Below are 24,197 nucleotides of genomic sequence, written 5' to 3' on the forward strand. Positions count from 1 at the left end.
TTTGACGTGTCCTCACGTGTGTATTTACGGCCCCTGACTTACTGGAGAAGGAAAAGCAGCTTTAAAACTTCACTTGTTATAAAGATAAATGTGTTTTTTACACGTTTGCTGCATGAACTTGCTCTAGTTTCTTTCACCTTATGTATATATAATATTTTATATTTGTGTATTTGAGTTGCATAAGCTGAAAAAGACTGAAAATAAATGGTTAATTGCATTAAAAACACTTCTTTGTTTCGTTGCTTCAGAGGGAAGTTTCACTTTGTGTGTGTGTGGACGGATCAATGATGCGTTCAATGCCTGCTCGGAAATTACAACCACCATAAAAAAAAGATTTTAAATAAACTTTGTTATTTTACTGCAGTGCAACACAACAACACTTTATTAATTAAGTTATGATTAAAAACAACATAAAATAAAGTCAGAATTAGCACAATCACAAGGTGCAAACATGGACAAAAAGAAAGTTTAGTCAATGGTATATATACATATATATGTGTGTGTGTGTGTGTGTGTGTGTGTGTGTGTGTGTGTGTGTGTGTGTGTGTGTGTGTGTATTAATGTATTGACAAATATACTGCTGCATAAAAACAAGAAAAAAAGTGATATATATATATATAAACTGCAGTGGTTCATTAATGGAACAATACTAACACAGATTTACGAACGTGTAACTCGCTTTGGTTTTCAAAATAATGTTTTAAAAAGCTTTTTTTTAGTGTTAAAACTGTGAATTTTTTTATTTTATTATTAGTTTTTATTTCTGGAGGCCATCTTAAATTGATAATAGGTGCATTTTGTTTCTGCCTCTGCCTTTTCAGTTGATGTTTAACTCTTAATGACTTTGTTTATCGACTCTTTGAACACTCGACTGTTTATTGTATTTAGTGAGTTGAACCTTTATTGCAATTAGCTGCAACTACACACATGTCTATTGTTGCTTCGCCACACTGTATTCTCCCCCTATTGTTATAGATGTATATATATATATATATATATATATATAAAGTCTGAATATGTTTACTTGTGATGTTTTACTGTTTTTTACTTGCTGTACAACAGGGACATAAATACATTTGAAGATGAAATGTGTGGCTGACTTTATTTAATAACTTACACTATTTAGATTCTCTCGGCCTCCTTAAATGCGTCCTCTCTGGCTCAAACCCAAAACTCCCTCCTCCTCTGTTATTCACACATTTAATCCAACCCCATGTTTGATAAATGGAGCAGGCTTGACACAGAGTGTATAATATTCCTACAGTCTTTAAACGCCTCATGACAGCAGGGTTAAATGCAGCGTCTGTGCTCCCTCTGGTCTGTGTGAGTGTGAGTGTGCGGATGGAGAGCAGCAACACTGAACTTCACCCGTCTGTTAAAGGTTGGTGCCACTGTTTTTAACGCTTTCACAGTTTTAACTCGTGCTTTTTGTGGGTTTTGTATAAAATAGCATGCTTTTAATACCTTTTCACGCTGCAGTGAGAGCCTAAACACATCATTTTGGCTGCATGTGTCTTTGACATTTGGGTAAGTGGTCGCTATTTTAGTGCCAGTAAGATTCAAGAAGCTTTATTTATTTATCCCGAGGGAAATGATTGTGCAACAGTTTCAGTACAAAGATGGGAAAAGGTCAGAGTAACAATAAGCATAAAAACATCAATCAGATCAAAATAAAGCAACAAACAATAACTAAATGTGACAGAGTGCAACAGACATTGTGGTTAAACGCAGGTTTATACAATATACAACAATACGCAGCGTGCAGTTTAGCAGCATGCTAAATAAAATAAGTACAAACTAAATAAGTGAGAAGGAGCGATAAGTGATAACAGTGTTAAAGTGTAGCAGCATTTCTGACTGAACTAAGTTACAGTACAACTGAATACAGTGATGCAGTGATGATATGAAGTGATGCAGTGATGATATAAAGTGATGCAGTGATGATCTAAAGTGATGCAGTGATGATATAAAGTGATGCAGTGATGATATAAAGTGATATAAAGTGATGCAGTGATGATATAAAGTGATATAAAGTGATGCAGTGATGATATAAAGTGACAAAGTGATGATCTAAAGTGATGCAGTGATGATCTAAAGTGATATAAAGTGATGCAGTGATGATATAAAGTGATATAAAGTGATGCAGTGATGATATAAAGTGATGCAGTGATGATATAAAGTGATATAAAGTGATGCAGTGATGATATAAAGTGATGCAGTGATGATATAAAGTGATGCAGTGATGATATAAAGTGATGCAGTGATGATATAAAGTGATGCAGTGATGATATAAAGTGATGCAGTGATGATATAAAGTGATGCAGTGATGATATAAAGTGATGCAGTGATGATATAAAGTGATGCAGTGATGATATAAAGTGATGCAGTGATGATATAAAGTGATCTAAAGTGATGCAGTGATGATATAAAGTGATGCAGTGATGATATAAAGTGATGCAGTGATGATATAAAGTGATGCAGTGATGATATAAAGTGATCTAAAGTGATGCAGTGATGATATAAAGTGATGCAGTGATGATCTAAAGTGATGCAGTGATGATCTAAAGTGATCTAAAGTGATCTAAAGTGATGCAGTGATGATATAAAGTGATGCAGTGATGATATAAAGTGATGCAGTGATGATCTAAAGTGATGCAGTGATGATCTAAAGTGATGCAGTGATGATCTAAAGTGATGCAGTGATGATCTAAAGTGATGCAGTGATGATCTAAAGTGATATAAAGTGATGCAGTGATGATATAAAGTGATATAAAGTGATGCAGTGATGATCTTAAGTGATGCAGTGATGATCTAAAGTGATGCAGTGATGATCTAAAGTGATATAAAGTGATGCAGTGATGATATAAAGTGATATAAAGTGATGCAGTGATGATATAAAGTGATATAAAGTGATGCAGTGATGATCTAAAGTGATATAAAGTGATGCAGTGATGATATAAAGTGATATAAAGTGATGCAGTGATGATCTAAAGTGATGCAGTGATGATATAAAGTGATATAAAGTGATGCAGTGATGATATAAAGTGATGAAGTGATGATCTAAAGTGATCTAAAGTGATGCAGTGATGATATAAAGTGATGCAGTGATGATCTAAAGTGATGCAGTGATGATATAAAGTGATATAAAGTGATGAAGTGATGATATAAAGTGATATAAAGTGATGCAGTGATGATATAAAGTGATATAAAGTGATGCAGTGATGATATAAAGTGATAAAGTGATGCAGTGATGATCTAAAGTGATATAAAGTGATGCAGTGATGATATAAAGTGATATAAAGTGATGCAGTGATGATCTAAAGTGATGCAGTGATGATATAAAGTGATATAAAGTGATGCAGTGATGATCTAAAGTGATGCAGTGATGATATAAAGTGATATAAAGTGATGCAGTGATGATCTAAAGTGATGCAGTGATGATCTAAAGTGATGCAGTGATGATATAAAGTGATATAAAGTGATGATATAAAGTGATGCAGTGATGATATAAAGTGATATAAAGTGATGCAGTGATGATATAAAGTGATATAAAGTGATGCAGTGATGATCTAAAGTGATGCAGTGATGATATAAAGTGATATAAAGTGATGATATAAAGTGATGCAGTGATGATATAAAGTGATATAAAGTGATGCAGTGATGATATAAAGTGATATAAAGTGATGCAGTGATGATCTAAAGTGATGCAGTGATGATATAAAGTGATATAAAGTGATGCAGTGATGATCTAAAGTGATGCAGTGATGATCTAAAGTGATGCAGTGATGATATAAAGTGATATAAAGTGATGCAGTGATGATCTAAAGTGATGCAGTGATGATATAAAGTGATGCAGTGATGATCTAAAGTGATATAAAGTGATGATATAAAGTGATGCAGTGATGATATAAAGTGATATAAAGTGATGCAGTGATGATCTAAAGTGATGCAGTGATGATATAAAGTGATATAAAGTGATGCAGTGATGATCTAAAGTGATGCAGTGATGATATAAAGTGATATAGTGATGATATAAAGTGATCTAGTGATGATATAAAGTGATGCAGTGATGATATAAAGTGATATAAAGTGATGCAGTGATGATCTAAAGTGATGCAGTGATGATATAAAGTGATATAAAGTGATGCAGTGATGATATAAAGTGATGCAGTGATGATATAAAGTGATGCAGTGATGATATAAAGTGATGCAGTGATGATATAAAGTGATGCAGTGATGATATAAAGTGATGCAGTGATGATATAAAGTGATACAGTGATGATATAAAGTGATGCAGTGATGATATAAAGTGATGCAGTGATGATATAAAGTGATGCAGTGATGATATAAAGTGATGCAGTGATGATATAAAGTGACAAAGTGACATTTGCTCAGGACACAGTGTCTCCACTGTTCCTTACCTGAGCAAATTTCCCTTTGTATCATTACTGCATCACTTCATTTAGTGGTACTGTAACTTACAGCTGCTACACTTTACTGTGCTTTACTGTAACTTAGTTCAGTCAGAAATGCTTCTACACTTTAACACTGTTATCACTTATCGCTCCTCATCACTTCTTTAGTTTGTACTTATTTTATTTAACATGCTGCTAAACTGCACGCTGCGTATTGTTGTATATTGTATAAACCTACGTTTAACCACAATGTCTGTTGCACTCTGTCACATTTAGTTAGTGTTTGATTTAAGTAAAAGTATATTAGGATTGGAAAAACTCAAATAAAGTACTGCAAAATTGTATGAAAAACAACTTTTTGGTATTTAGTCTATTAATAACATGTTATATCTCATAAATGATGATACTTTTTTTGCGTGTCTGCGTGTCTTTACCTATTATTATTATTATTATTAAATATTATTATATAAGAACTGCCGAAAACATAATTTTAAACCGATAAGATTTAAACATATTTACATTTATAAGGAAAAAATGAAGTTACCACATTTAATTTTATATGAAATTACCTCTTTTCATTGTAAAATGTGCCGTAAATTGGTTCAGTATTAGAGAATTAATTAACGAAGGATGCATTAATAACCTGCAGTTTTATAACCTGGTTAGATATTTGTGTGTGAAATGTGACTCTGCAAAGTAACTAGTAACTAATATCTGTCAAATACTGTAAATGTAGCAGAGTGAACATGTAATTAGTAACAAAGAAGCATAATCTAAATGGAAATACTCAAATAAAATACACCAGAATGATATAAAAGTACACAACGAGTTACAAGTAAATCCACTAATGTAGCTGTTTGACAGAGAACTTAATCCTGGTACTGTGGAGTTATCCCACATTTGTTGTAACGTCATAGCGACCTCTTGTGGTAGCGAACCCCCTCCTCAGGTCATGTGGGGCGGACCCTATTTTTTCCTGTACTCACGGCGTTTTGGCCGGTGAAGCTGAGCTGGTGAGTTAAGAGATGTAATGTGATTCCACCTAATGTTGAATATTATAAGCATGTTCGTGTATGCGGATTATACATTCATTCATTCATCTTCAACCGCTTGTCCCTGTCGGGGTCGCGGGGGGCTGGAGCCGATCCCAGCTGACATCGGGCGTGAGGCGGGGTCCACCCTGGACAGGACGCCAGTCTATCACAGGACACATAGAGACGAACAGAGACAAACAACCATTCACACCTACGGGTGATTTAGAGTCATCAATGAACCGAACACCTGCACGTCTTTGGACTGTGGGAGGAAACCGGAGAACCCGGAGAAAACCCACGCAGACACGGGGACAACATGCAAACTCCACACAGAAAGGCCCCAGTCGGGAAGCGAACCATGTCCGTGTCATTAATATCGTGTTTTGGTTTATTTTGTGTCATTTCAGTTGATTAACTGGCGAACGGCACGGTTACTGTTCGAGTGCTAGTTAGCTTAGCACGTGTGTAAAGGAAACTTACGCATAAACGAGTGGAAGACAGTAATCGGATGTCCGAGTCTGAGTGTGACACTGTTTCACCGGTCTAACACACCCTTTACGGTGGGAGTTATCAAATTAGTGTAGTTAGTTTAAAAAATCAGTGCACGTTTAGTCTATAATAAGGCATTACGTCTTATAACCTGATCATATGTTTTGTGTGTAAAATTGTCCGTGCACAAAATAATATTTCCCGCTCAAATGTTGCGAAATACAAATTAAGCAGCCTGTTTCCAAAATACAGTTACAGAAACTAACACATTTGCATATTTTGAGGGAGGAAATGCATTAAATTCCCTCTTCACGTTGTAAAAACTGCCCCAAATTAGTGCTTTTTCGGTGCAGTGTTAACTAGATGACGTCATTCGTTGATGGAGGCTGTTGCCGGGTTACATCCTTTGTGTTCACTTTGTTCTAAATGTGACTGAGTGACCACTTCAGGGACACTTTGAGCATCTGGGCTTCTGTCAAAGAGGCAGCTAGAGTCAAAGACCTGTCAATAACAACAAACGCCTCCCTTAACCTCCCCCTCTTCCTCTCCTGGCTACTTCAAACGGCTTTGGTGCACACACACAAACACACACACACACAGTGACACTTTGATGGTGCCTGGTCCAGAGGGGTCAGACAGGGGGCTCATGTGACATCGCCCTCGCTCATGAAAGCTTTGTGAAAAGGTCTCGCTGGTACTTGACCTTCTCTGTGTCTCCACCTGTTTGAGGATGGAGGTGGAGACGGAGGGTGGCATTCGAGCACCCACGGGTGGCTGCAGACAGCAAAGTGAATCCATGGCACCCTGACTGACGGCTGCAGACATGAAAGCGTGTGTTCAGAGAAAACGCAATGTCATCAAAGTCGGTTTATTCTGTCTGAAAAAGATCAGGAATGAATCAACACACGACTGTTTCTGTCCCTTTGTGTGGAAACTCACATTAGACTTCATCAGCAGCAGCATTACAGTGTTTGAGCTGCTGTTTTGCTTTTACAGCACAAAGCTTGGTTTAACAATGACCTCTGTGTTGGCACCGTCTAAATCCTCTTACGCGGGGAGCACAGTTACTTCACGGGGAAGAAAGAGCGCATAGATGGTTGTAATCTCATTAGGGACGTCACCACAGGCTTCATACTTTACATCACATCAGCTCAAAAGCTCCAAACAGTATCTGACGTCACTGTCTTTTGTGTAGTGCATCAAACTGCATGAACATGTAACGTCAGATGCGAGTTTCACGATCAGTTAAAGCATGCATCTCCAATCCTGCTCCTGGAGGGCCGCTGCCCTGCATGTTTTAGGTTTCTCCCTGCACCAACACACCTGAGACTAAGAGCGTGATCACACTATCCTTTTGGCCGCGGCCAAAACCGGTTTTTCAGCTAAAGTCTAGTACCTTTAAGTAGTGTGAGCGCACCCGCTCCGCGCTCAACTGGGGCCAGCGGGGCGCCACGGCCCGCTTGAAAGAGGTGGGCTTTAGCGGAGCCGTTTGCACATGTACGAGCAAGAGTGTGCGCGCGTGCACGCGCACGAGCCCTACGGCAGTAGCGTTATGTTCGCCTGTTCTGACATGTTAATAGAAGGACGGACCATGCGCGGACATTTAACAACAACAACAATGGTGGGGAAAGGTTCACGTTGGTGTGATGCGGAGGTGGAGTGTTTACTGCAGATTTGGTCGATGAAAAGATTCAAAAACAGTCGACAAGACGCACAAAAACTCCGAGGTCTATGGAAAGATTTGTAAACAAAGCCACACAGGCGATCAATGCGTGTGACGTGTTACGGCTTGAAGGCGTGTGGACAGCAAGAAGCATTGGCCGAGGCCCTGGTAGTGTGAGTACAAACGGGGCTGGGGCGCGGGGGGGAGAGGGAGGGGGGACAAGTACCCTAAAGTCCGGGTCTCGGTCCGGGAGGATAGTGTGAGCGCGCCCTAATGCTCTGCTAAGGCTATTGTGCAGCTGAAGCTTGTCACTGATATGATAATCATTAGACTCAGGTGTGTTGGTGCAGGGAGAAAGCTAGAACATGCAGTGCAGCGGCCCTCCAGGAGCAGGATTGGAGATGCCTGAGTTAAAGTAAACTGTGTCTACTCCATATATAAATACAAGCATTACATAGAGTTCTATGACATCAAATGTACATTAACTAAGTGTAACTAGCGTCCCAATTACACTGATAAGCTATTGTTTTTCACATGAGCCAGCCATGACAGCATATGAAGGTTTAGGGTCAAAAGCTAAGTTTACTGTATCTAATCTCGTCTCAACCTCAGTCCTAGCTAATAATTTGTTCCAGAAAGAAACGTCACATGACTCATATCAGGGTCTAATTCTTGAACGTAGAATCTGCGACCACCATAAACCACCAGCAAATTTAAATGACAGGTCTTTTTAAGAGTAAGCATCAGTGAAAATGAGTTATTAACAATATTACATCCTCCTTAAACTGGAATTTCCACCTGTATGCAGATGATGCAGTTCTGTATTTCTACAATATTGTACTATAAGGAAAAACACACAAAAACTCTTCAATTACTGTCAAAAAACGCATATTGTGACTTTAAATCATGACCCTTTAAATACATTAGGATAATCAAGGAGGGCTGATGCTACCGTGACTCGTTTTCATCAAGTATATATTTTGTTTTCGCTGTTCTCTGCCCACCTCAACATTTTGAGTAGCCAAAAATCCAGTATCAGTATCAGCCCCACCTGCAAAAGCTTCAAAATGAGAAATTAAAAAAAAAAAACACCCCAAGAGACAGGAAGTGTGGTTACATCGTCGTAAAACTCAGGCACCGGAAGTTTTTACTCCCCCTGTGCATGAACGCAGCGCTATACAAGGAGAGGCTGCAGCTCTGCACATTTGTGTGTGTGTGTGTGTGTGTGTGAGCGAGAGGGCATTCAATTTAAATATATTCCTATGACTATAGGTGCATTATCTCTATTTAATGGGGGAAAAAATGACAATGCAAACAAATTTAAGTCATTAGTTGAGAGGCTGCAGCCTTGCACATTTGTTTGTGTGTGTGCGCGTGCGTGCGTGCGTGTGTGCGTGTGTGCGTGCATGCGTGCATTTCAATATCAGTCTATGACTATAGGTGCATTATCTCTAGATAAAGATATTTAAGTTAAATTTAATGGTGAAAAAAATGACAATGCAAACAAAGTTAAGTCATTAGTTGAGAGGCTGCAGCCTTGCACATTTGTGTGTGTGTGTGTGTGTGTGTGTGTGTGTGTGTGTGTGTGTGTGTGTGTGTGTGTGTGTGTGTGTGTGTGTGTAGTTGATATGAACAGCTTCTAATTAAAGTAGTTTCATTAAATGGGACATGATGGTGTTTAAACAATCTCTCTAAACACAGTTTTTTAAAAACTGTGCGTCAGTTTCACACCGCACGCTTCCTCTTAATGATTTGGTTTCATGTATGTGGGTCATTACTTCAGAAAAAAATACTACATTAACTTAACCTCTTGTTTTTTGAATATGGTGCAACACACAACAGACATGAAAGAGACTCTCACGACTGGAAACTGAAACAAAAAGACAAATGTTTGGTATAAATGTTGTTTTGGTTGTCAGTACTGTTCCTATGATGCCATCCCATAGATCTCTGCAGCCTTATAGTATTTCTAATCACTAGAGCTGCAACATTTAGTCGATTAATGCATTTGTGGGAATGAATCAGCAACTTTTCCATCGCTGAATCACTTAAGTCATTTTTCAAAGTAAGAATTCAACCTTTCTTTTTGTCTTCTGTGACAGTGAACCTGTTTTTTTACAGTTTCAGGACGTAAACCTGGGCTTTGTTCAGGAAAGATTGCACAAAATGCCCATCACAAGCTCCCAACCAATAATACAGGGATACGTTTCTTTTGTACCTGCCAAAAAAACAAACATGCGGTCAACATTAGTGAGTAGTAGAGGATGATATTTGCTCGGGATTCCCGCAGAATATGAGTTAATTCCCCTATTCATCAGGTGACTGGGACGGGACAGGAAAAAGGTCCCAACAAGCTATTCAAATATGAATTACTACATTTTTTAGTCATTTTAAACGCAATGCTAGTTGTTGTATTTAATGTTTTTATGAAAAGCAACAACCTCGACTTAGACTTCTCTTTATTGATCCCTTTGGGATGAGCTCCCGAAAGGAAATTGAGTTTCCAGCAGCTCACAAAAACACAAGTGAGGTATAAAATAAATAGAGTATAGAATAATCAATAAACTCTTATCTAAATAAATACAGAAAGTATAAGAAAACAACAACAGGTACAAGTGAAAATGATATCCAGTGCCGCCGGCTAGTAGGTAGTGTAACCTTGTAGGATTCATATTTATTGCAGTACAGTACAAAACTATGACGCAACTTGAGTGTAAAAGCACAAATAGTGACTCTTAGGGCGCACTCACACTGTCCATCCGTACCGTGCCCACACAGGTTTCACGGGTAAAGTCTAGTTCCTTTGACCAGTGTGAGTGCAACCGTACCGTGGCTATTTGTGGCACGCTTGCCGGCCATGGCCCGTCTGAGAGAGGTGGGCTTTTGTAAAGCACGTTTGCACATGTACGAGCACGAGCGTGCGCACGTGTACGAGCACAAGCACGAGGCCTACGGCGGTTCTGAGGTCATTTCCTGTGCGCCTGTTGGGACGTAGAAAAAAGAAGGAGGGACCATGCGCAGACATTTAAAACAATGGCGGTGAAAGGTTCAGGTTGGTGTGATGCGGAGGTGGAGTGTTTACTGCAGATTTGGTCGATGAAAAGATTCAAAAACAGTCGACAAGACGCACAAAAACTCTGAGGTCTACGGAAAGATTTGGAAACAAAGCCACGCATCGCCATGACGTCATCAATGCGTGTGACGTGTTACGGCGTGATGACGTAAAGGCCCTTCTGTGTGGAGTTTGCATGTTGTCCCCGTGTCTGCGTGGGTTTTCTCCGGGTTCTCCGGTTTCCTCCCACAGTCCAAAGACGTGCAGGTGTTCGGTTCATTGATGACTCTAAATCACCCGTAGGTGTGAATGGTTGTCTGTCTCTGTTCGTCTCTATGTGTCCTGCGATAGACTGGCGTCCTGTCCAGGGTGGACCCCGCCTCACGCCCGATGTCAGCTGGGATCGGCTCCAGCCCCCCGCAACCCCGACAGGGACAAGAGGTTGAAGATAGATGGATGAATGAATGAATGAATTTCCAAAGAGGAGTAGGAGGAAGCATATACTCTATAATTCCTATCACTTCTCTGCCATTCATAAATTAAGTGGTAAATCGCATGTGCTACTAAATTAACCCTCCTGATTTAATAGTCTGGCTTTTCTATCTTTGTGTTGAAAGGAACTATTTTACATTGATTCTTTAACCTATTCATCCTGAACGATAGTCTTTGAGAAGCTTTATTAAACGTACGCGCTGCAGATTGAACCCGATCGTGTCGTTAATTAGCCCGTTCAGGATTTCCTGACCTGAAATGTTTCTTCCACATGATCACGACAACAAGTATTGCAGACTCAGGCGCATGCGGTCAAATACTCCTGATCTGCGTTTAGTATTTCAGCTCTATTAATAGTCAGCCTCCTCTCTGACACACACACACACACACACACACACGCACACACACCAGGCCTCAAATATCACATCGACCGTCACAGAGTCGAAGACTTTGCCATTAAAACTGCGGCAGTAGAGACGACACAAGTACTTACTGTAGTTACATTTGTGGTTGATCATACATAGAGATTTTTTTAGACGTCATTTTATTTTTACGAGGTGCTCAAAAGGGTTTGCCACGTGTGACAGCTGGTGTTTACAAGTGTCCAAGGTATGGGGTGTGTGTATTTTAACTGAATCCAGGTTCAAAGGGCTGGTTTGTTATTTGGGTTTGGGCTTTTTAGGTGTGCCTCCACATTTCCTGCCTCCACAGATCAGACACTTTTTATTAGTTGTGTTTGTTGCAGATTTAGTTTAAAACCTTTTGACAGCCAGCTGGAGCAGACAAAGTTTCTGCAGGGAAACTCGCTCAGAGCCTTGTGGTTAACGGCGTCACGGGGTGATGAAATACATCTCTCGTTCTGTGTCTCTTCCTCTCGCAGGTTGTTTGAAGCACTGAGGGCGGAAAACAGCCAAACCTCCTGCTCTTCCTCTGACTCCCCCTCCCTCAGACTTATCGTTCCTCTGGAGGTAAAGGGGCAGTCGGCGTGTGCTGCGGATGGTGGAGGAAAGGTGGCCGACAACCGCACCGAAGCGGTTTCACAAAAGTCAGAGAAATCTGCTCTCTTCCTGGAGGTTGTTTGGATATTTGGAGGTCAGAGAGTAAGAAGCTGCAGCCATGTCTCCTTTCCTGCGGATTGGGTTCTCCAACTTTGAGATCGATCCCGGTCTGGCCTACCATGAAGAGGTGCTGAACCCGTACTGTGCTGTTTACATGAAGGAGGCCATCGACACAGGTAAGTGACTGTTGGGGTTTCATGTGTGTGTGAATATATAATATATTACACGGTGGTGTAGTGGTTAGCACTGTCGCCTCACAGCGAGAAGGATTCAGGTCCCTTCTGTGTGGAGTTTGCATGTTCTCCCCGTGTCTGCGTGGGTTTTCTCCGGGTTCTCCAGTTTCCTTCCACAGTCCAAAGACGTGCAGGTGTTCGGTTCATTGATGTCTGTCTCTGTTCGTCTCTATGTGCCCTGTGATAGACTGGCGTCCTGTCCAGGGTGTATCCCGCCGTTTGAATGAATCTTTATTTAGAGTGTTAGTTTAAAGAGACAGATGGTGAGACAATAAACGGCAGGCCGAATTTGCTTTTTTTTCAAGTTTTGGGCACTTGAGTCAGACTCACTAAACCCTGCTAAAGGCGCTAGTGTAGCTAACAAACATTAGCTTCTTTGCAGTCGTCCCAACGAGGTCGGCGGGATGTTCTCCACCAATAACACTGTATTAATTTACGGATCTGCCACAAAGTCCTGACATCTGATGAGTAGATTACGTAAGAAAGAAGAAGAATTTACTTTTGTTTATCCCTCAAGGGAAATTCAATTTTTTCACTCTGTTATTATTCATGTTACACACACACACAGGCCTGAAATACACACACACGCACAAACAGGACCTATACATGCAATTAATGGAGAGATGTCAGAGCGAGGGGGCTGCCAGTGGATCAGCGCCCTGAGCAGTTGGGGGTTCCGTGCCTTGCTCAACAGCACTTTGACAGTGCCCAGGAGATGAACTGGCACCTCTCCAGCCACCAGTCCACGCTCCATTCATGGTCCACACAGGGACCCAAACCGGAGACCCTCAGGTTCCCAGCCGAGTCACCTATGGACTGAGCTGCTGCCGCCCAAAGTATCTGATACCAATATCGGATCAAACCGGTCCCATCTCTTAACGTAAACAAGAAAAGTTGGGTCATATCAGTGGTTTTTGTGACTTAGTCTGAAAAGAAATGCCCATCACTGTTTCCAGAGCCAAAGGTGTCGTCTTCAGTTCTCCAAAACCCAAAAGATGTTCAACAGAAAGAAAGCAGCAAATCCTCGCGTTTGAGAAGCGATAACCAGAGAATATCCTGTGTTTTTGCTTGACAACTGATTTCAAATTTAAAATATTATTATTAATCGATAATCAGAAATGTTTGCATTAGAATTTGTGTCTGTTAAAGAATCGATTCATCATCTAATTGTTCAAGAACCACTCGTGATGGGAACAGAGTCAGACCGATACCTCAGCACTTGTTGACCTTAGAAGAATCAGTTGTGGTCTAGTCATCGTCGTCCACTCATTATGATGTGCTAATAATTGAATACGTAACTTAACTTAGAACGCAAACGCGATGCACATGTTTACACCCCTTACATTTCGTCCATCCAGTTGTTTCCGCCATGTCGTCTTACAGAATACAGCCAATCCTAATTTTGAGAAATGGGTTTTAATTTGGCGATTATTGACTTTTCTGCATTGAGACATATGATTGATTGAAATTCTTTATTTTCATATGCCCAAGGGTAGGAATACAAAAGTGCATCAGGATAAAAAGGACAACACAAAAAAGCCCAAGGGCTTATTTCCATTGTGGTCCCTTTGTAGAGTATGCAAGTGTGTGTGTGAGAGTGCGTGTGTGTCAAATGCAATGTATATGACAGTTTAGAGCATCGAGACATAATCTTTCAAAAGAGGATTGCGATGCAACAAAGACACGTTCCCCCCCCCCCCCCCCCATTGTATTATCAAAACAGTAGCACTGTGGTAGTCTATGGGAAGACTTTAAACAAAAATGGATCTAATGGAGCGTTTTGACACAACTGTCTGGATAAACATGATTACGTTACAGTAATATCATCAAAATCAGACAGTAGAGCTAAAACGCTTCATTGATGAATCAGTGGATCAACAGAAAACTTGTTATTTTGATGATCGAGTCAAACGTTCAGTTTAGTTTCATCTTTTGAAAAGGTGATGATTTGATGAAGTGTTGTGGAAACGTCACTTTAGGTCCTGAGAAATAGTTTTTAGTTATTTTGTGACCCTTTATCAACCAAAACATGAATCAGTTATTGAGGAAAATAACTGGTAATGAAGATAATTGTCGGCTGCAGCCCTAACTTTTCCATCCAGAGGAAAAAAATAAAGGTCATTTATAATATTCATTACTTCTGTGCGTTAAAATGGACGGATGTAAATACATATACATATATTTTGTACTGCCTTACATAACACAAAATAGTGAAATCAACATTAATCCCCGCTCATGAAAGCTTTACCATGTGCGTCTGTAGGCACCATATGTTCACATATGAATTCCTCGCTCCTCCACTCAGGAAGTGATGCATTTTATGTTCAGTAATGCGACGACAGCGGGTGTTAGGATTAAATATAGAAATGCAGAAGTAGCGTCTTTATTTGTAGACGGATTGCAGTGTAAAATGTAGCAACCGTAAAGTTATAATGGGAGGCACATAGATTACCTTTATCTTTTTTGGGGAGAGAGTTATTTTCACTTTCAGTCGGGGTTTGGCTTTCACGTTGTAGCCACTGTAGCTTATAAGATGACTAAGGCTAAGCATATATACTGTATATATACCGTAACTCTATATATCTGAGATCCTACTGTGTATGCATTGCAGCATGGGTGTCAAAGTGATCCAGTAAAGGGCCGCGTGGCTGCAGGTTTTCATTCCAACCAATCAACAACACACCTGATCCAACGAATCAACTGTGTGAAGACAGTTCAGGTGATTGCAGGACTCAAGCCAGGTGTGTTTTTGATTGGTTGGACTGAAAACCTGCAGCCACACGGCCCTTTACTGGATCAGTCTGACACCCATGCATTACAGGCTCCCTATAGTTTTTCAATAACTTAATAACAGAAAAAGATAGCACTGTAAATGTGAACAGGTCTGTACGTTTAAAACTATAAACCCTTCTTTCTTGAAGGGACTTCATTGCAGTTGATTCATGTTTAACGTCACGACTTTGGGAAACTTCTCAGCGTGATAGCAGACGCAGAGCAGATATCTTTGTTCTGCATCTGGCTATCTTTAACCGCTGGTGAATATGAGTGCAGGATAGAGCTAAAAACAGAGCGTCACTGAGAGGAAAGAGGAGGGCCCTGATGTTTCTTTTCCTCTGAGAAACCACAAGACTGGTCCTACGCGAGGCTGCACAGAGAAGAGGCCGCGCTCGTTGACGCTAGACTGACTCACTGGGGGGTGTCTTTTAGTTTCGTTTCACTTTACCTTGGAACAAAGTCTGTGTTCCCGCCTCTAAGACGCTGACTTGAGCAAGGAAACCACTGAAGACTTATAGGAGACAATACTATCATATATTAATACAGCATATATAACATGTTTACATTGAAGCTGGCATGATATCTACTTTTAAACATGAACAATATTTAAGTGAAACATTAAAAACAACACTAGATTTTCAGTGCATTCTTTCTCATGTCCAGCAGGGGGCGACTCCATTGGCTCCACTAAGTTTGATTGTACAGTAGCTATCGTGACGTCACTCATTTGTTTGTGGATTGCCGTTTTGAAGCCTCGAGTTTGGCATTTTGTCCGTGACCATATTTGGACGAAAGGGCGGAGCTGGGGGAGGGCGATAAGCAGCATCAGGCCGTGAGCAGCCGTCGTTTAAATTACGCTGCTTAAAGCTGCAAGCGAAAGAGGGAGACTGCTGGTGTTTCAACCACGGCTCATACGGTGGACTATTGCTGGCGGGTGAGCTGAGCGCACCAGTCACTGGCGTTTGCTGCTCCGAGCCGTTTGAAAACCCTTAAATTACCAGCTAATGCTAGCTAGCTAACAGTATGCTAGCTAACGTCTGATGGAGGGAAAACACACTGTGAGAGGGTCAAAGTACTGAGACTTTAACACACATATCCACGGCACTGTGTACATTAAAATAGCTGTGAACTTGTTTCTGGGTGTTGTTAACGCAAGCACTAGCATGGTGACCTGTCAATCAGAAGGTAGCCCCGCCCCCAAAGCATCCCCTGCTTTATGGTCTGTTTGACTCTAAATGGGACCCTAATTTACTAAATGAACATGATGCTTTATTGAAGAAGACTTTAAACTAGAGATTGAGACTTAAACTCGTTTAAAAAATGTTTACTGAGGTAATATATCAAGAGAGAATCAGGCCCATTTTCTCATTGACTTCTATACAATCACACTTCTTTTTAGAGCCGGTGGAGTCGCCCCCTGCTGGACATTAGAGAGAATTTCACTTTAAGGCACTTCACCAATGACTTCACTTTTCAGACCTGGAAGATACGGCCATCTTTATTACAGTCTGTTACATTCCAACACTGTTTGACTGTTTTGGTTTTTGGCGGACTCGTTCGCTCACTGGCACCGTGCTGGGTTTGTGAAATTAGGAGCTGATGATGAGAAACGTCCAGGCATAGCTCCCATCAGGCACTCTGGCTCACCGTGACTGATTTCCTCTTCAAATAGAAAGATGGAGAGCTTCAAAAAGCATCTTTTTCTCTGAAGTGCTCTACAAAGTTGAGTGTTGAGGTGCGCTTAGTCCGTTTTCAGCTCAGCTAAAGATACAGTGAGTTGTACATAGATCTGCAGCATTAACGGCCCTGCCAGGTTGTTTTCAAATATAATATTATATAATATAATATAATAAGAGTCACGATTGGGCCAAAAGCACCATCTCATCTCGTGTCTCTGTCCATCTATTCCATTACAAGGAATATAATTAATATAAGTCTGTTTTAATCAATTAATTGTCTATAAAGTGCTACAAATATAAAATGCCATTACTAGATTTACTGTAGATATCAAGTTAACATCACAGCACGTTTGTTTTCAAAATGCAGCCACACTAAAGTACCAAAAGCTTGTTCATTAACTCTTTTCTTAAAGAATAAGGCTGGTAATGTTATTTATTTTTGTTGTTAACGTCTCCAAACCCTAACCAAAAACCAATGTGTTAGTCTGTCTCTCAATACTTTCTGACGGCTCCTCCAATCTGCGTGTCGAAGTGCCCTTGGGCAAGACACTGCACCCTAAATTGCTGTGTGAATGTGGTTTGAATGATTACATCTATTTAATTTCTTCTGCCATCGGTGAATGGGCGAGTGTAACAAGTAGAGTAAAGGGGCCTTGAGTGGTCAGAAGACTAGAAAGACGCGATATAAGTACAGAAGACTTATATATACACAGCAGGTCACTGTAGTTTTTAGGTAACATTACTCATACAGGAGTAAACAGTCTGTTGGGGACTATTTTTACTGGCGGATGAATCCACATTTGGTTCTCGTGTGAGTGTTTGTGGCAGCAGGACGGTGTATGTAGGACTGAGCCACGCAGTGCAACTTGGTGCGTTTCCATCAACTGGCTTGAAGCGAATACACTAAGCTGCATAGCTTTACCAGAAGGTGGCGCTAAAGGCTACACATGGCTGTCATCTGCTACTAAACACAGCATATGTAGTCCAATGATAAAACATTATTTTGCCTCGCTCATCTCTTCACATCTACGGTAGAAAAACGCAGAGTTATACAGGAATTAGTGAGTTTTAATTGTTCTTTCGTGTCAGCAAGTATCTGCAAATGTTTCCTGGGTGTTTTAGGAATATCCGCGAAGACGCCGAGAGCAGAAACAGCTGATCGGTCGTGTGAGTTGAATGTTTGTTACGTAAGAATTTATTCTGCAAAGGTGTTTCAATATCCCATTGAACCCATTTTGAAAAAGCCAAAAAAAGCGTTTCTTTGCGCATCTGGAAAGTTTTATCGAATCTTCAAAATGTGCATTAAAATACGTTTATGTAAACCGCTAGCACGGCTCATCGATGTGTTTTTTAAATAGTTTTTGAACAACAGTGGAACTCTACGGTACAGAGGAAGAAGATTTATCACTCAATATAACTATAGTAGATACAGTCTTTCTTGGTTTTGGTCTTTTCATTGGATTTGTTGACAATCATCGCAGTCTTGATATCAATGCGTCCCCGTAGCTGCACTTATAACGGCTCGTCTGTGACTGCTTGTCTAACTGATTCTTGGCAGTTTCCTTTTTCTGTTCCGGTAACATGAGATATATCCTCTGTGTGTTAAAGGAAAAACTTGTTCGACGGCTCGTCGCAGTAGTCAAACCATTCTTGGTGAACTTCCACTTTTGCATTCGAATGAGATGCACCTGCATGCGGAGGTCAAACACAGCGGAGACCTTCTTTCGTATTTTGTTTAGTAATCAGGAGGAACTCCAGCTGTGGTGCGTTTATGTCTGAGATGCTTTGACAGAGAGGTGTAGTAATGTAAAGTCTTCATTATAGCTTTGATAGCACACCTACAGTGCATAAAAAAGGAAACGCCTTCAGAGCAGCAGAGGCATGAGAGCACACTTAGGTGTAAATGCCACCTTGGTTTGGTTTTCGCAGAATAACACAGGAACTGACGGAGTACTGACACCAAAACATGTCACCTCTCTCTCTCCTTCTCTCTCTCTCTTTGCAAGGAAACTTTGCTTCGTAAAAACAGTCTGTCGTAGCCTGTGTCTGTGCAGAAATGGACATATTTTTCCTCTCTGGGGGCCTTAATCGGCACAGACGGCAGCTGGCGGAGCCGGCGGACGGACAGACAGACGATGAGCGGATGATGGAGAAGGTTGCAGATCACTTCGGGGGTAAAAAGCTTAGCGGGCTTTATTGTTGAGGCGGCATGTGGCTGTTATGCAAGTGGATATATATGGGATGTTATGCGGAGGAAAAAAAATCAGCAGATGTCAATTATGAGAGTGTTTTTTTTATATATATCCCTGTGAAGCAACTGAAAATCTCTCGACACTGCGAGGCGATAATGCTAAAGACCTGCTGGCCAGGCGGTCAAATATTCACAGATCCAACACCAACACAATATAAATGTATTACACATGGCAACAGTGGAGAGTAAGACTGTAAAGTTAGGTCATCCAACGACACTTGTGCGTAAGACTACCATATTTAAATGTGAAGAGGCCACAGATTCAGCTTTAAATGACAGCTTAGGACTGTAGAAGAGCATCTAATCCCCTGAGAGTGACACGCGATACATCCATCATTTTTAATTCCTGGCGTCTCTTTTCGTGACTGGCAGGAAATCTTTTAAAACGTAATGAATTCTCGACAAAACTTCCTGAATCTGCAGGACTTGTGCGTTTGTTTGGGACTATTTTCAGTGGTGGATTGATACAGTGATGTATATGTGCAAGCCTCGTCTTGAAGCTTACGTACTCTTGACCCTGTGTATCATGGAGCTCTGGGGTTCGTCACAGATTTTAAAGCACTAACTCATCACTGTTCACTGTACGGACAGGTTTGGAGGGTGCTCCTTATCAACACATAGATAATAGAGACACCTGCATATTCTCCTTCACAAGGCCATCTTAGGTTTACGTCCTTCTTATCTTTTGTTCTACTTCAACCAAAACAATGTTGGGACTTACAGCGTTCGGTCCCAGGGTCTGTTCTCGCGGTCCGTGCCCAAAAGTCAAAGTAAAAAGTTTTCCTTTTCTCTTTAGAAAAGGGCCAAGTGCACAAGCAGAAGAAGCCCACCATGTACCCGCCGTGGAGCACCACGTTCGATGCCCACGTCCACCGCGGTCGCATCATGCACGTGATGGTTAAGGACCGGACGGCGGAGCTGAAGTCTGAGGCCACGGTGGCTCTGGACTCGCTGGCAACGCGATGCAAGAAGGAGAACGGCAAGCTGGAGATCTGGGTGAGCGCAGAGGGGTGTGTGTGTGTGTGTGTGTGTTTGTGTTTGTACTCTTGGACCAGCTGTTGGGCCACTCCAGATGGGCTGACTCGGTTTTGGGTCAAAAGACTAAATGTTTGTAGCGGTAATCCTTATTTTGAGTCATCAACAAAAAAGAACCATCAGGCTTTTTCCCCTCTGGAGACATTTCAACTTGTAATAGCAGTAAATGCATGTGTCATTCGGGCTGGGTATACTTTAAAACATACAATACCTCTACCCTTAAAGTGATACTGATGCCAATAGAGTACTTTTTTTCGAAATTCATTGTCTCGATGGTTTATTTGATGTATGTAATTTTGCCTGTCCACAGTTAAAGCCACCCAGGGACCACTGTTCCTCGTCTAAACTCTAATTTCTTGTCACCTCTCCATTGTACATCATCTAAGGGCGCACTCACACTGTCCTTCCGCACCGGGCCAAACAGGTTTTTCGGCTTAAGCCTAGTGCGTTTGACCAGTGTGAGTGCAACCGCTCCGCGCATAGCTGCGGCCAGCGGGCCATCCACGGCCGTCTGAGAGAGGTGGGCTTTTGTAGAGCCTGAGTGCACGTGTACGAGCACGAGGCCTACGGTGTTTCTGAGGTAATTTATGTGCGCCTGTTGGGACATAGAAAAAAGAAGGAGGGACCATGCGCGGACATTTAACAACAACAACAATGGCGGTGAAAGGTTCACGTTGGTGTGACGCGGAGGTGGAGTGTTTACTGCAGATTTGGTCGATGAAAAGATTCAAAAACAGTCGACAAGACGCACAAAAACTCCGAGGTCTATGGAAAGATTTGGAAACAAGGCGATGCATTGCGATGACGTCATCAATGTGTGTGATGTGTTACGGCGTGATGACGTATAGGCAGCAAGAAGCATTCTCCGAGGCCCAGGTAGTGAGAGTACAAACGGGCCTGGAGGGGGGGACAAGGACCCTAAAGCACGGGGCACGGTGCGGACGGACAGTGGGAGTGCGCCCTAATAAGGGCAGAAATGCCCCAAAAATGCTAATTTAGAGGAGAAGCCCTGTTCCTACTTTAGCCTGAATTAGATCTTGATTATATCCAGGTTATTGAAGCATTCACTGCTCATGGTAAATCCCCAGTTATTCCTCAAGTTATTTTTAATTTGTCAGAAATTAGACACAGATCTCTCCTCGTGCACCGAATCCTTTTTGAAAGACTTTGCTTCTGGTGACACCAAATATATTCAGCAGTTCAATCCCCCCCCCCCCCCCCCCCCCCAGTTGGGTCATCTTGAGCGTGTCATTGAATCCACATCCTTCCCTTTCCTCTCTCAATGTTTTTCCCATTAATTTCTGTCCTAAAATGCTGCTTTTGTGTCAGTTTCTCCTTTTTTTCATCTTCCGTTTCTTTTTGTCTCAGCTGGAGCTGAAGCCACAGGGCCGCCTGCTGATGGAGGCCAAATACTACCTGGAGAAAAGTGGTGAGTAGTAATGCTACGCAACTCCACCTGCTGCCCCTCCATCACTTATAACAACTACAACAGACTGCGTTTCACAGGGGTTTTCTATCGACTGGGGGAAAAAAAAGGTTCTCAGCTGAAACTACGACCAATTTTAACAAACTGTCTGAATGAAATCTGTAAAATTGGAAATTTGAGGAACTATTTTAGATCTTTTTAGGGTTGAAAATGATCAAATACTGCATAAATATGGTGAATGTGATCATAAAATACTGTCCATCATCTGTAAGGTCTGTGTAGTCGTTGAAAACGCTGCATCACTTTCACTCTCCCTGTTTTAATGAGCCCTAATCGCCCCGGCCTAATTACATTTTCTCAAACTAAAAATAAATACTAAGTCTCTGCCAACTGTGGGTGTGTGTGTGTGTGTGTGTGTGTGTGTGTGTGTGTGCTTTGTGTTAGATTCCTTTCATTGGAGCTTTCCTGACATTAGCGCCGTGCCAAGGCCTGAGAAAGGAAGAAGCTGTCTCATGTTTCTATTTATACATCCAGCAAATAGAAAAGTGCTGCTCAGAACAACAGGTGGCACAGCAGCTGGTGCACTTCCTCCTGAGCTTCATTCAAACCGTACTGTGGTCCGACTCAGTGAATCCCAACCAGGGCTACTTGTACAAAAGATTGTGGAGCAGCTTAACTAATTTCAGCTGTAACACCTTAACACGACATACTGCAGCTACGCAAGAGTGTGTGAAAACTAGTTAGTAAGCACAGACATTTAAACAGACGACACAGTGGGGTGGTGGTCAGCACTGTCGCCTCACAACAAGAGGGTTCCTGGTTCGAATTCTTCTGTGTGGAGTTTGCATGTTGTCCCCGTGTCTGCGTGGGTTTTCTCCGGGTTCTCCGGTTTCCTCCCACAGTCCAAAGACGTGCAGGTGTTGGGTTCATTGATGACTCTAAATCACCCGTAGGTGTGAATGGTTGTCTGTCTCTGTTCGTCTCTATGTGTCCTGTGATAGACTGGCGTCCTGTCCAGGGTGGACCCCGCCTCACGCCCGATGTCAGCTGGGATCGGCTCCAGCCCCCCGCGACCCCGATAGGGACAAGCAGTTGAAGATGAATGAATGAATGATACACATCTCAATAAAATAATGATTCTGAACAATAAACATGTCCTGGGGCTGGGTAATGCCACTTATTTCCTGAATCGTTAAGATTTCCGATTCAATTAAGGATATTTCATATAAAAACCTGTAAAATAATGAATGCTGTGACTTGTACAAGGAAACCGTCTAACTTTAAACTGGGTATCCCCACCCCCTTCTGCCGGCAACTTGAATTCACTCTGCACAATTTACATTCAACATGGCGGCCGCAGAAGCGCAGCAACCGCTACCCCTGTTGTTGCTTCAGTTTTAAATTATTTCAGTAGAAAGTTAACTTTGAAAAATGAGCAGAAACTTGTCCTGGAGCAATTCCTTCATGGAGAAGATGAATTTGCTTTACTGCCGACTGGTTTTGGTAACTCTACCAGTTAGCCCTGCTGGTGGATGAATGAATGGAGTACGTCATCCGGATCGTTGGTCTGATCGGTTGAAGGACTGTCCAACTGTCCAATTGCCTGCAGCCATTTGAACTACGCCGACCTCTTGTGCAAAAGAAAAAGGCAGCAGCCGCCCCAGTCCCCAACGTGCAAACTACGATTGACCTCGGTCTGGGAATAGCCAGGCTAGTCTAACCTGGTGCATTATTAAAATATTAATGTTTACATTGAGAATTGACCACATTAATGTACTTTCTATTTAACACGAACACACCACAGCAGTCAACATAGTAAAGAGCAAACTCTACAGTCATTCAGATATATTGAGGTCAGAGGTCAAGGGACCCCTTTAAAAATGGCCGATAAAAATAGTTTTTCCATCGCAAATGTGGCAAAACTTTCTTTATTATCTTCTAGTTTCATATGATACCAAGAAAAGATTGATTTTTCCAATATGGGATCATTCAAATTAAGATTGATTTTAAAATAGGTGATATTTACTATAATGAATCGTGTTATAAATGTGGAAATAGAGCATACAATGGGATTTAATAAAGAGGTAAATGAGTTCACGGGAAAGGTCTAAAACACTAATAATCTAATAAATCGCACATATTTTTTAACTAGTGCACGTTTAGAGCTGTACGATTGCTGGGTGTTCACACAAATTCATTCCTTTATAGTTAGATGACAGCACAAAGCGTTCGGCCGCGTCCACAGTAACTTTGAAAGCCAGCTGTAGCAAAGCTGAATAAAACATCAAATATACGGATACTTAACTTTATTTAGCTCGATCCAGAGATGTTCTGTACCAAATTCGGTGATGACTGTTGATACGGTTCAAAAGTTACAGCAAGGTTCATTGTGAAGTGTTGCCACAATAGGGTTAGTATGAAACACTGCGGCAAGCAACTGACTGGGGAGATGATTTCACAATTACAAGGCAAGCAAGTTTACAGGTTTTATGATAAACTGCAATATTGATGATGAATAAAGCCTATATGAGAAAGTGGAGCTGCAGCACAGAGGCCTGACTCATCCCTGTGATTCAGTACAGACAGGGTGAAACT

At 41.4% G+C, this 24,197-nt stretch overlaps 1 protein-coding gene across 2 annotated transcripts in view; it reads left to right on the forward strand.

Annotated features, from left to right (window-relative positions):
* The first annotated feature begins 1,327 nt into the window (after positions 1 to 1,327).
* prkcq (protein kinase C, theta) overlaps positions 1,328 to 24,197 on the forward strand; it is a 34,522-nt gene continuing 11,652 nt past the window's right edge. Inside the window, exons 1-4 of one of the 2 annotated variants that reach the window (XM_083935559.1) lie at positions 1,328 to 1,381; positions 12,026 to 12,379; positions 19,938 to 20,137; positions 21,545 to 21,605. In XM_083935559.1, the coding sequence (XP_083791685.1) occupies positions 12,262 to 12,379; positions 19,938 to 20,137; positions 21,545 to 21,605 (379 nt within the window). In that variant the 5' untranslated portion in view covers positions 1,328 to 1,381; positions 12,026 to 12,261. Of the gene's footprint in view, positions 1,382 to 11,718; positions 11,755 to 12,025; positions 12,380 to 19,937; positions 20,138 to 21,544; positions 21,606 to 24,197 lie in introns of those variants that run through there. The other variant, XM_083935560.1, reaches the window with a different exon arrangement.

This window comes from Echiichthys vipera, assembly GCF_963691815.1.
Source record: "Echiichthys vipera genome assembly, chromosome: 20".
Classification (NCBI taxonomy): Eukaryota; Metazoa; Chordata; class Actinopteri; order Perciformes; family Trachinidae; genus Echiichthys; species Echiichthys vipera.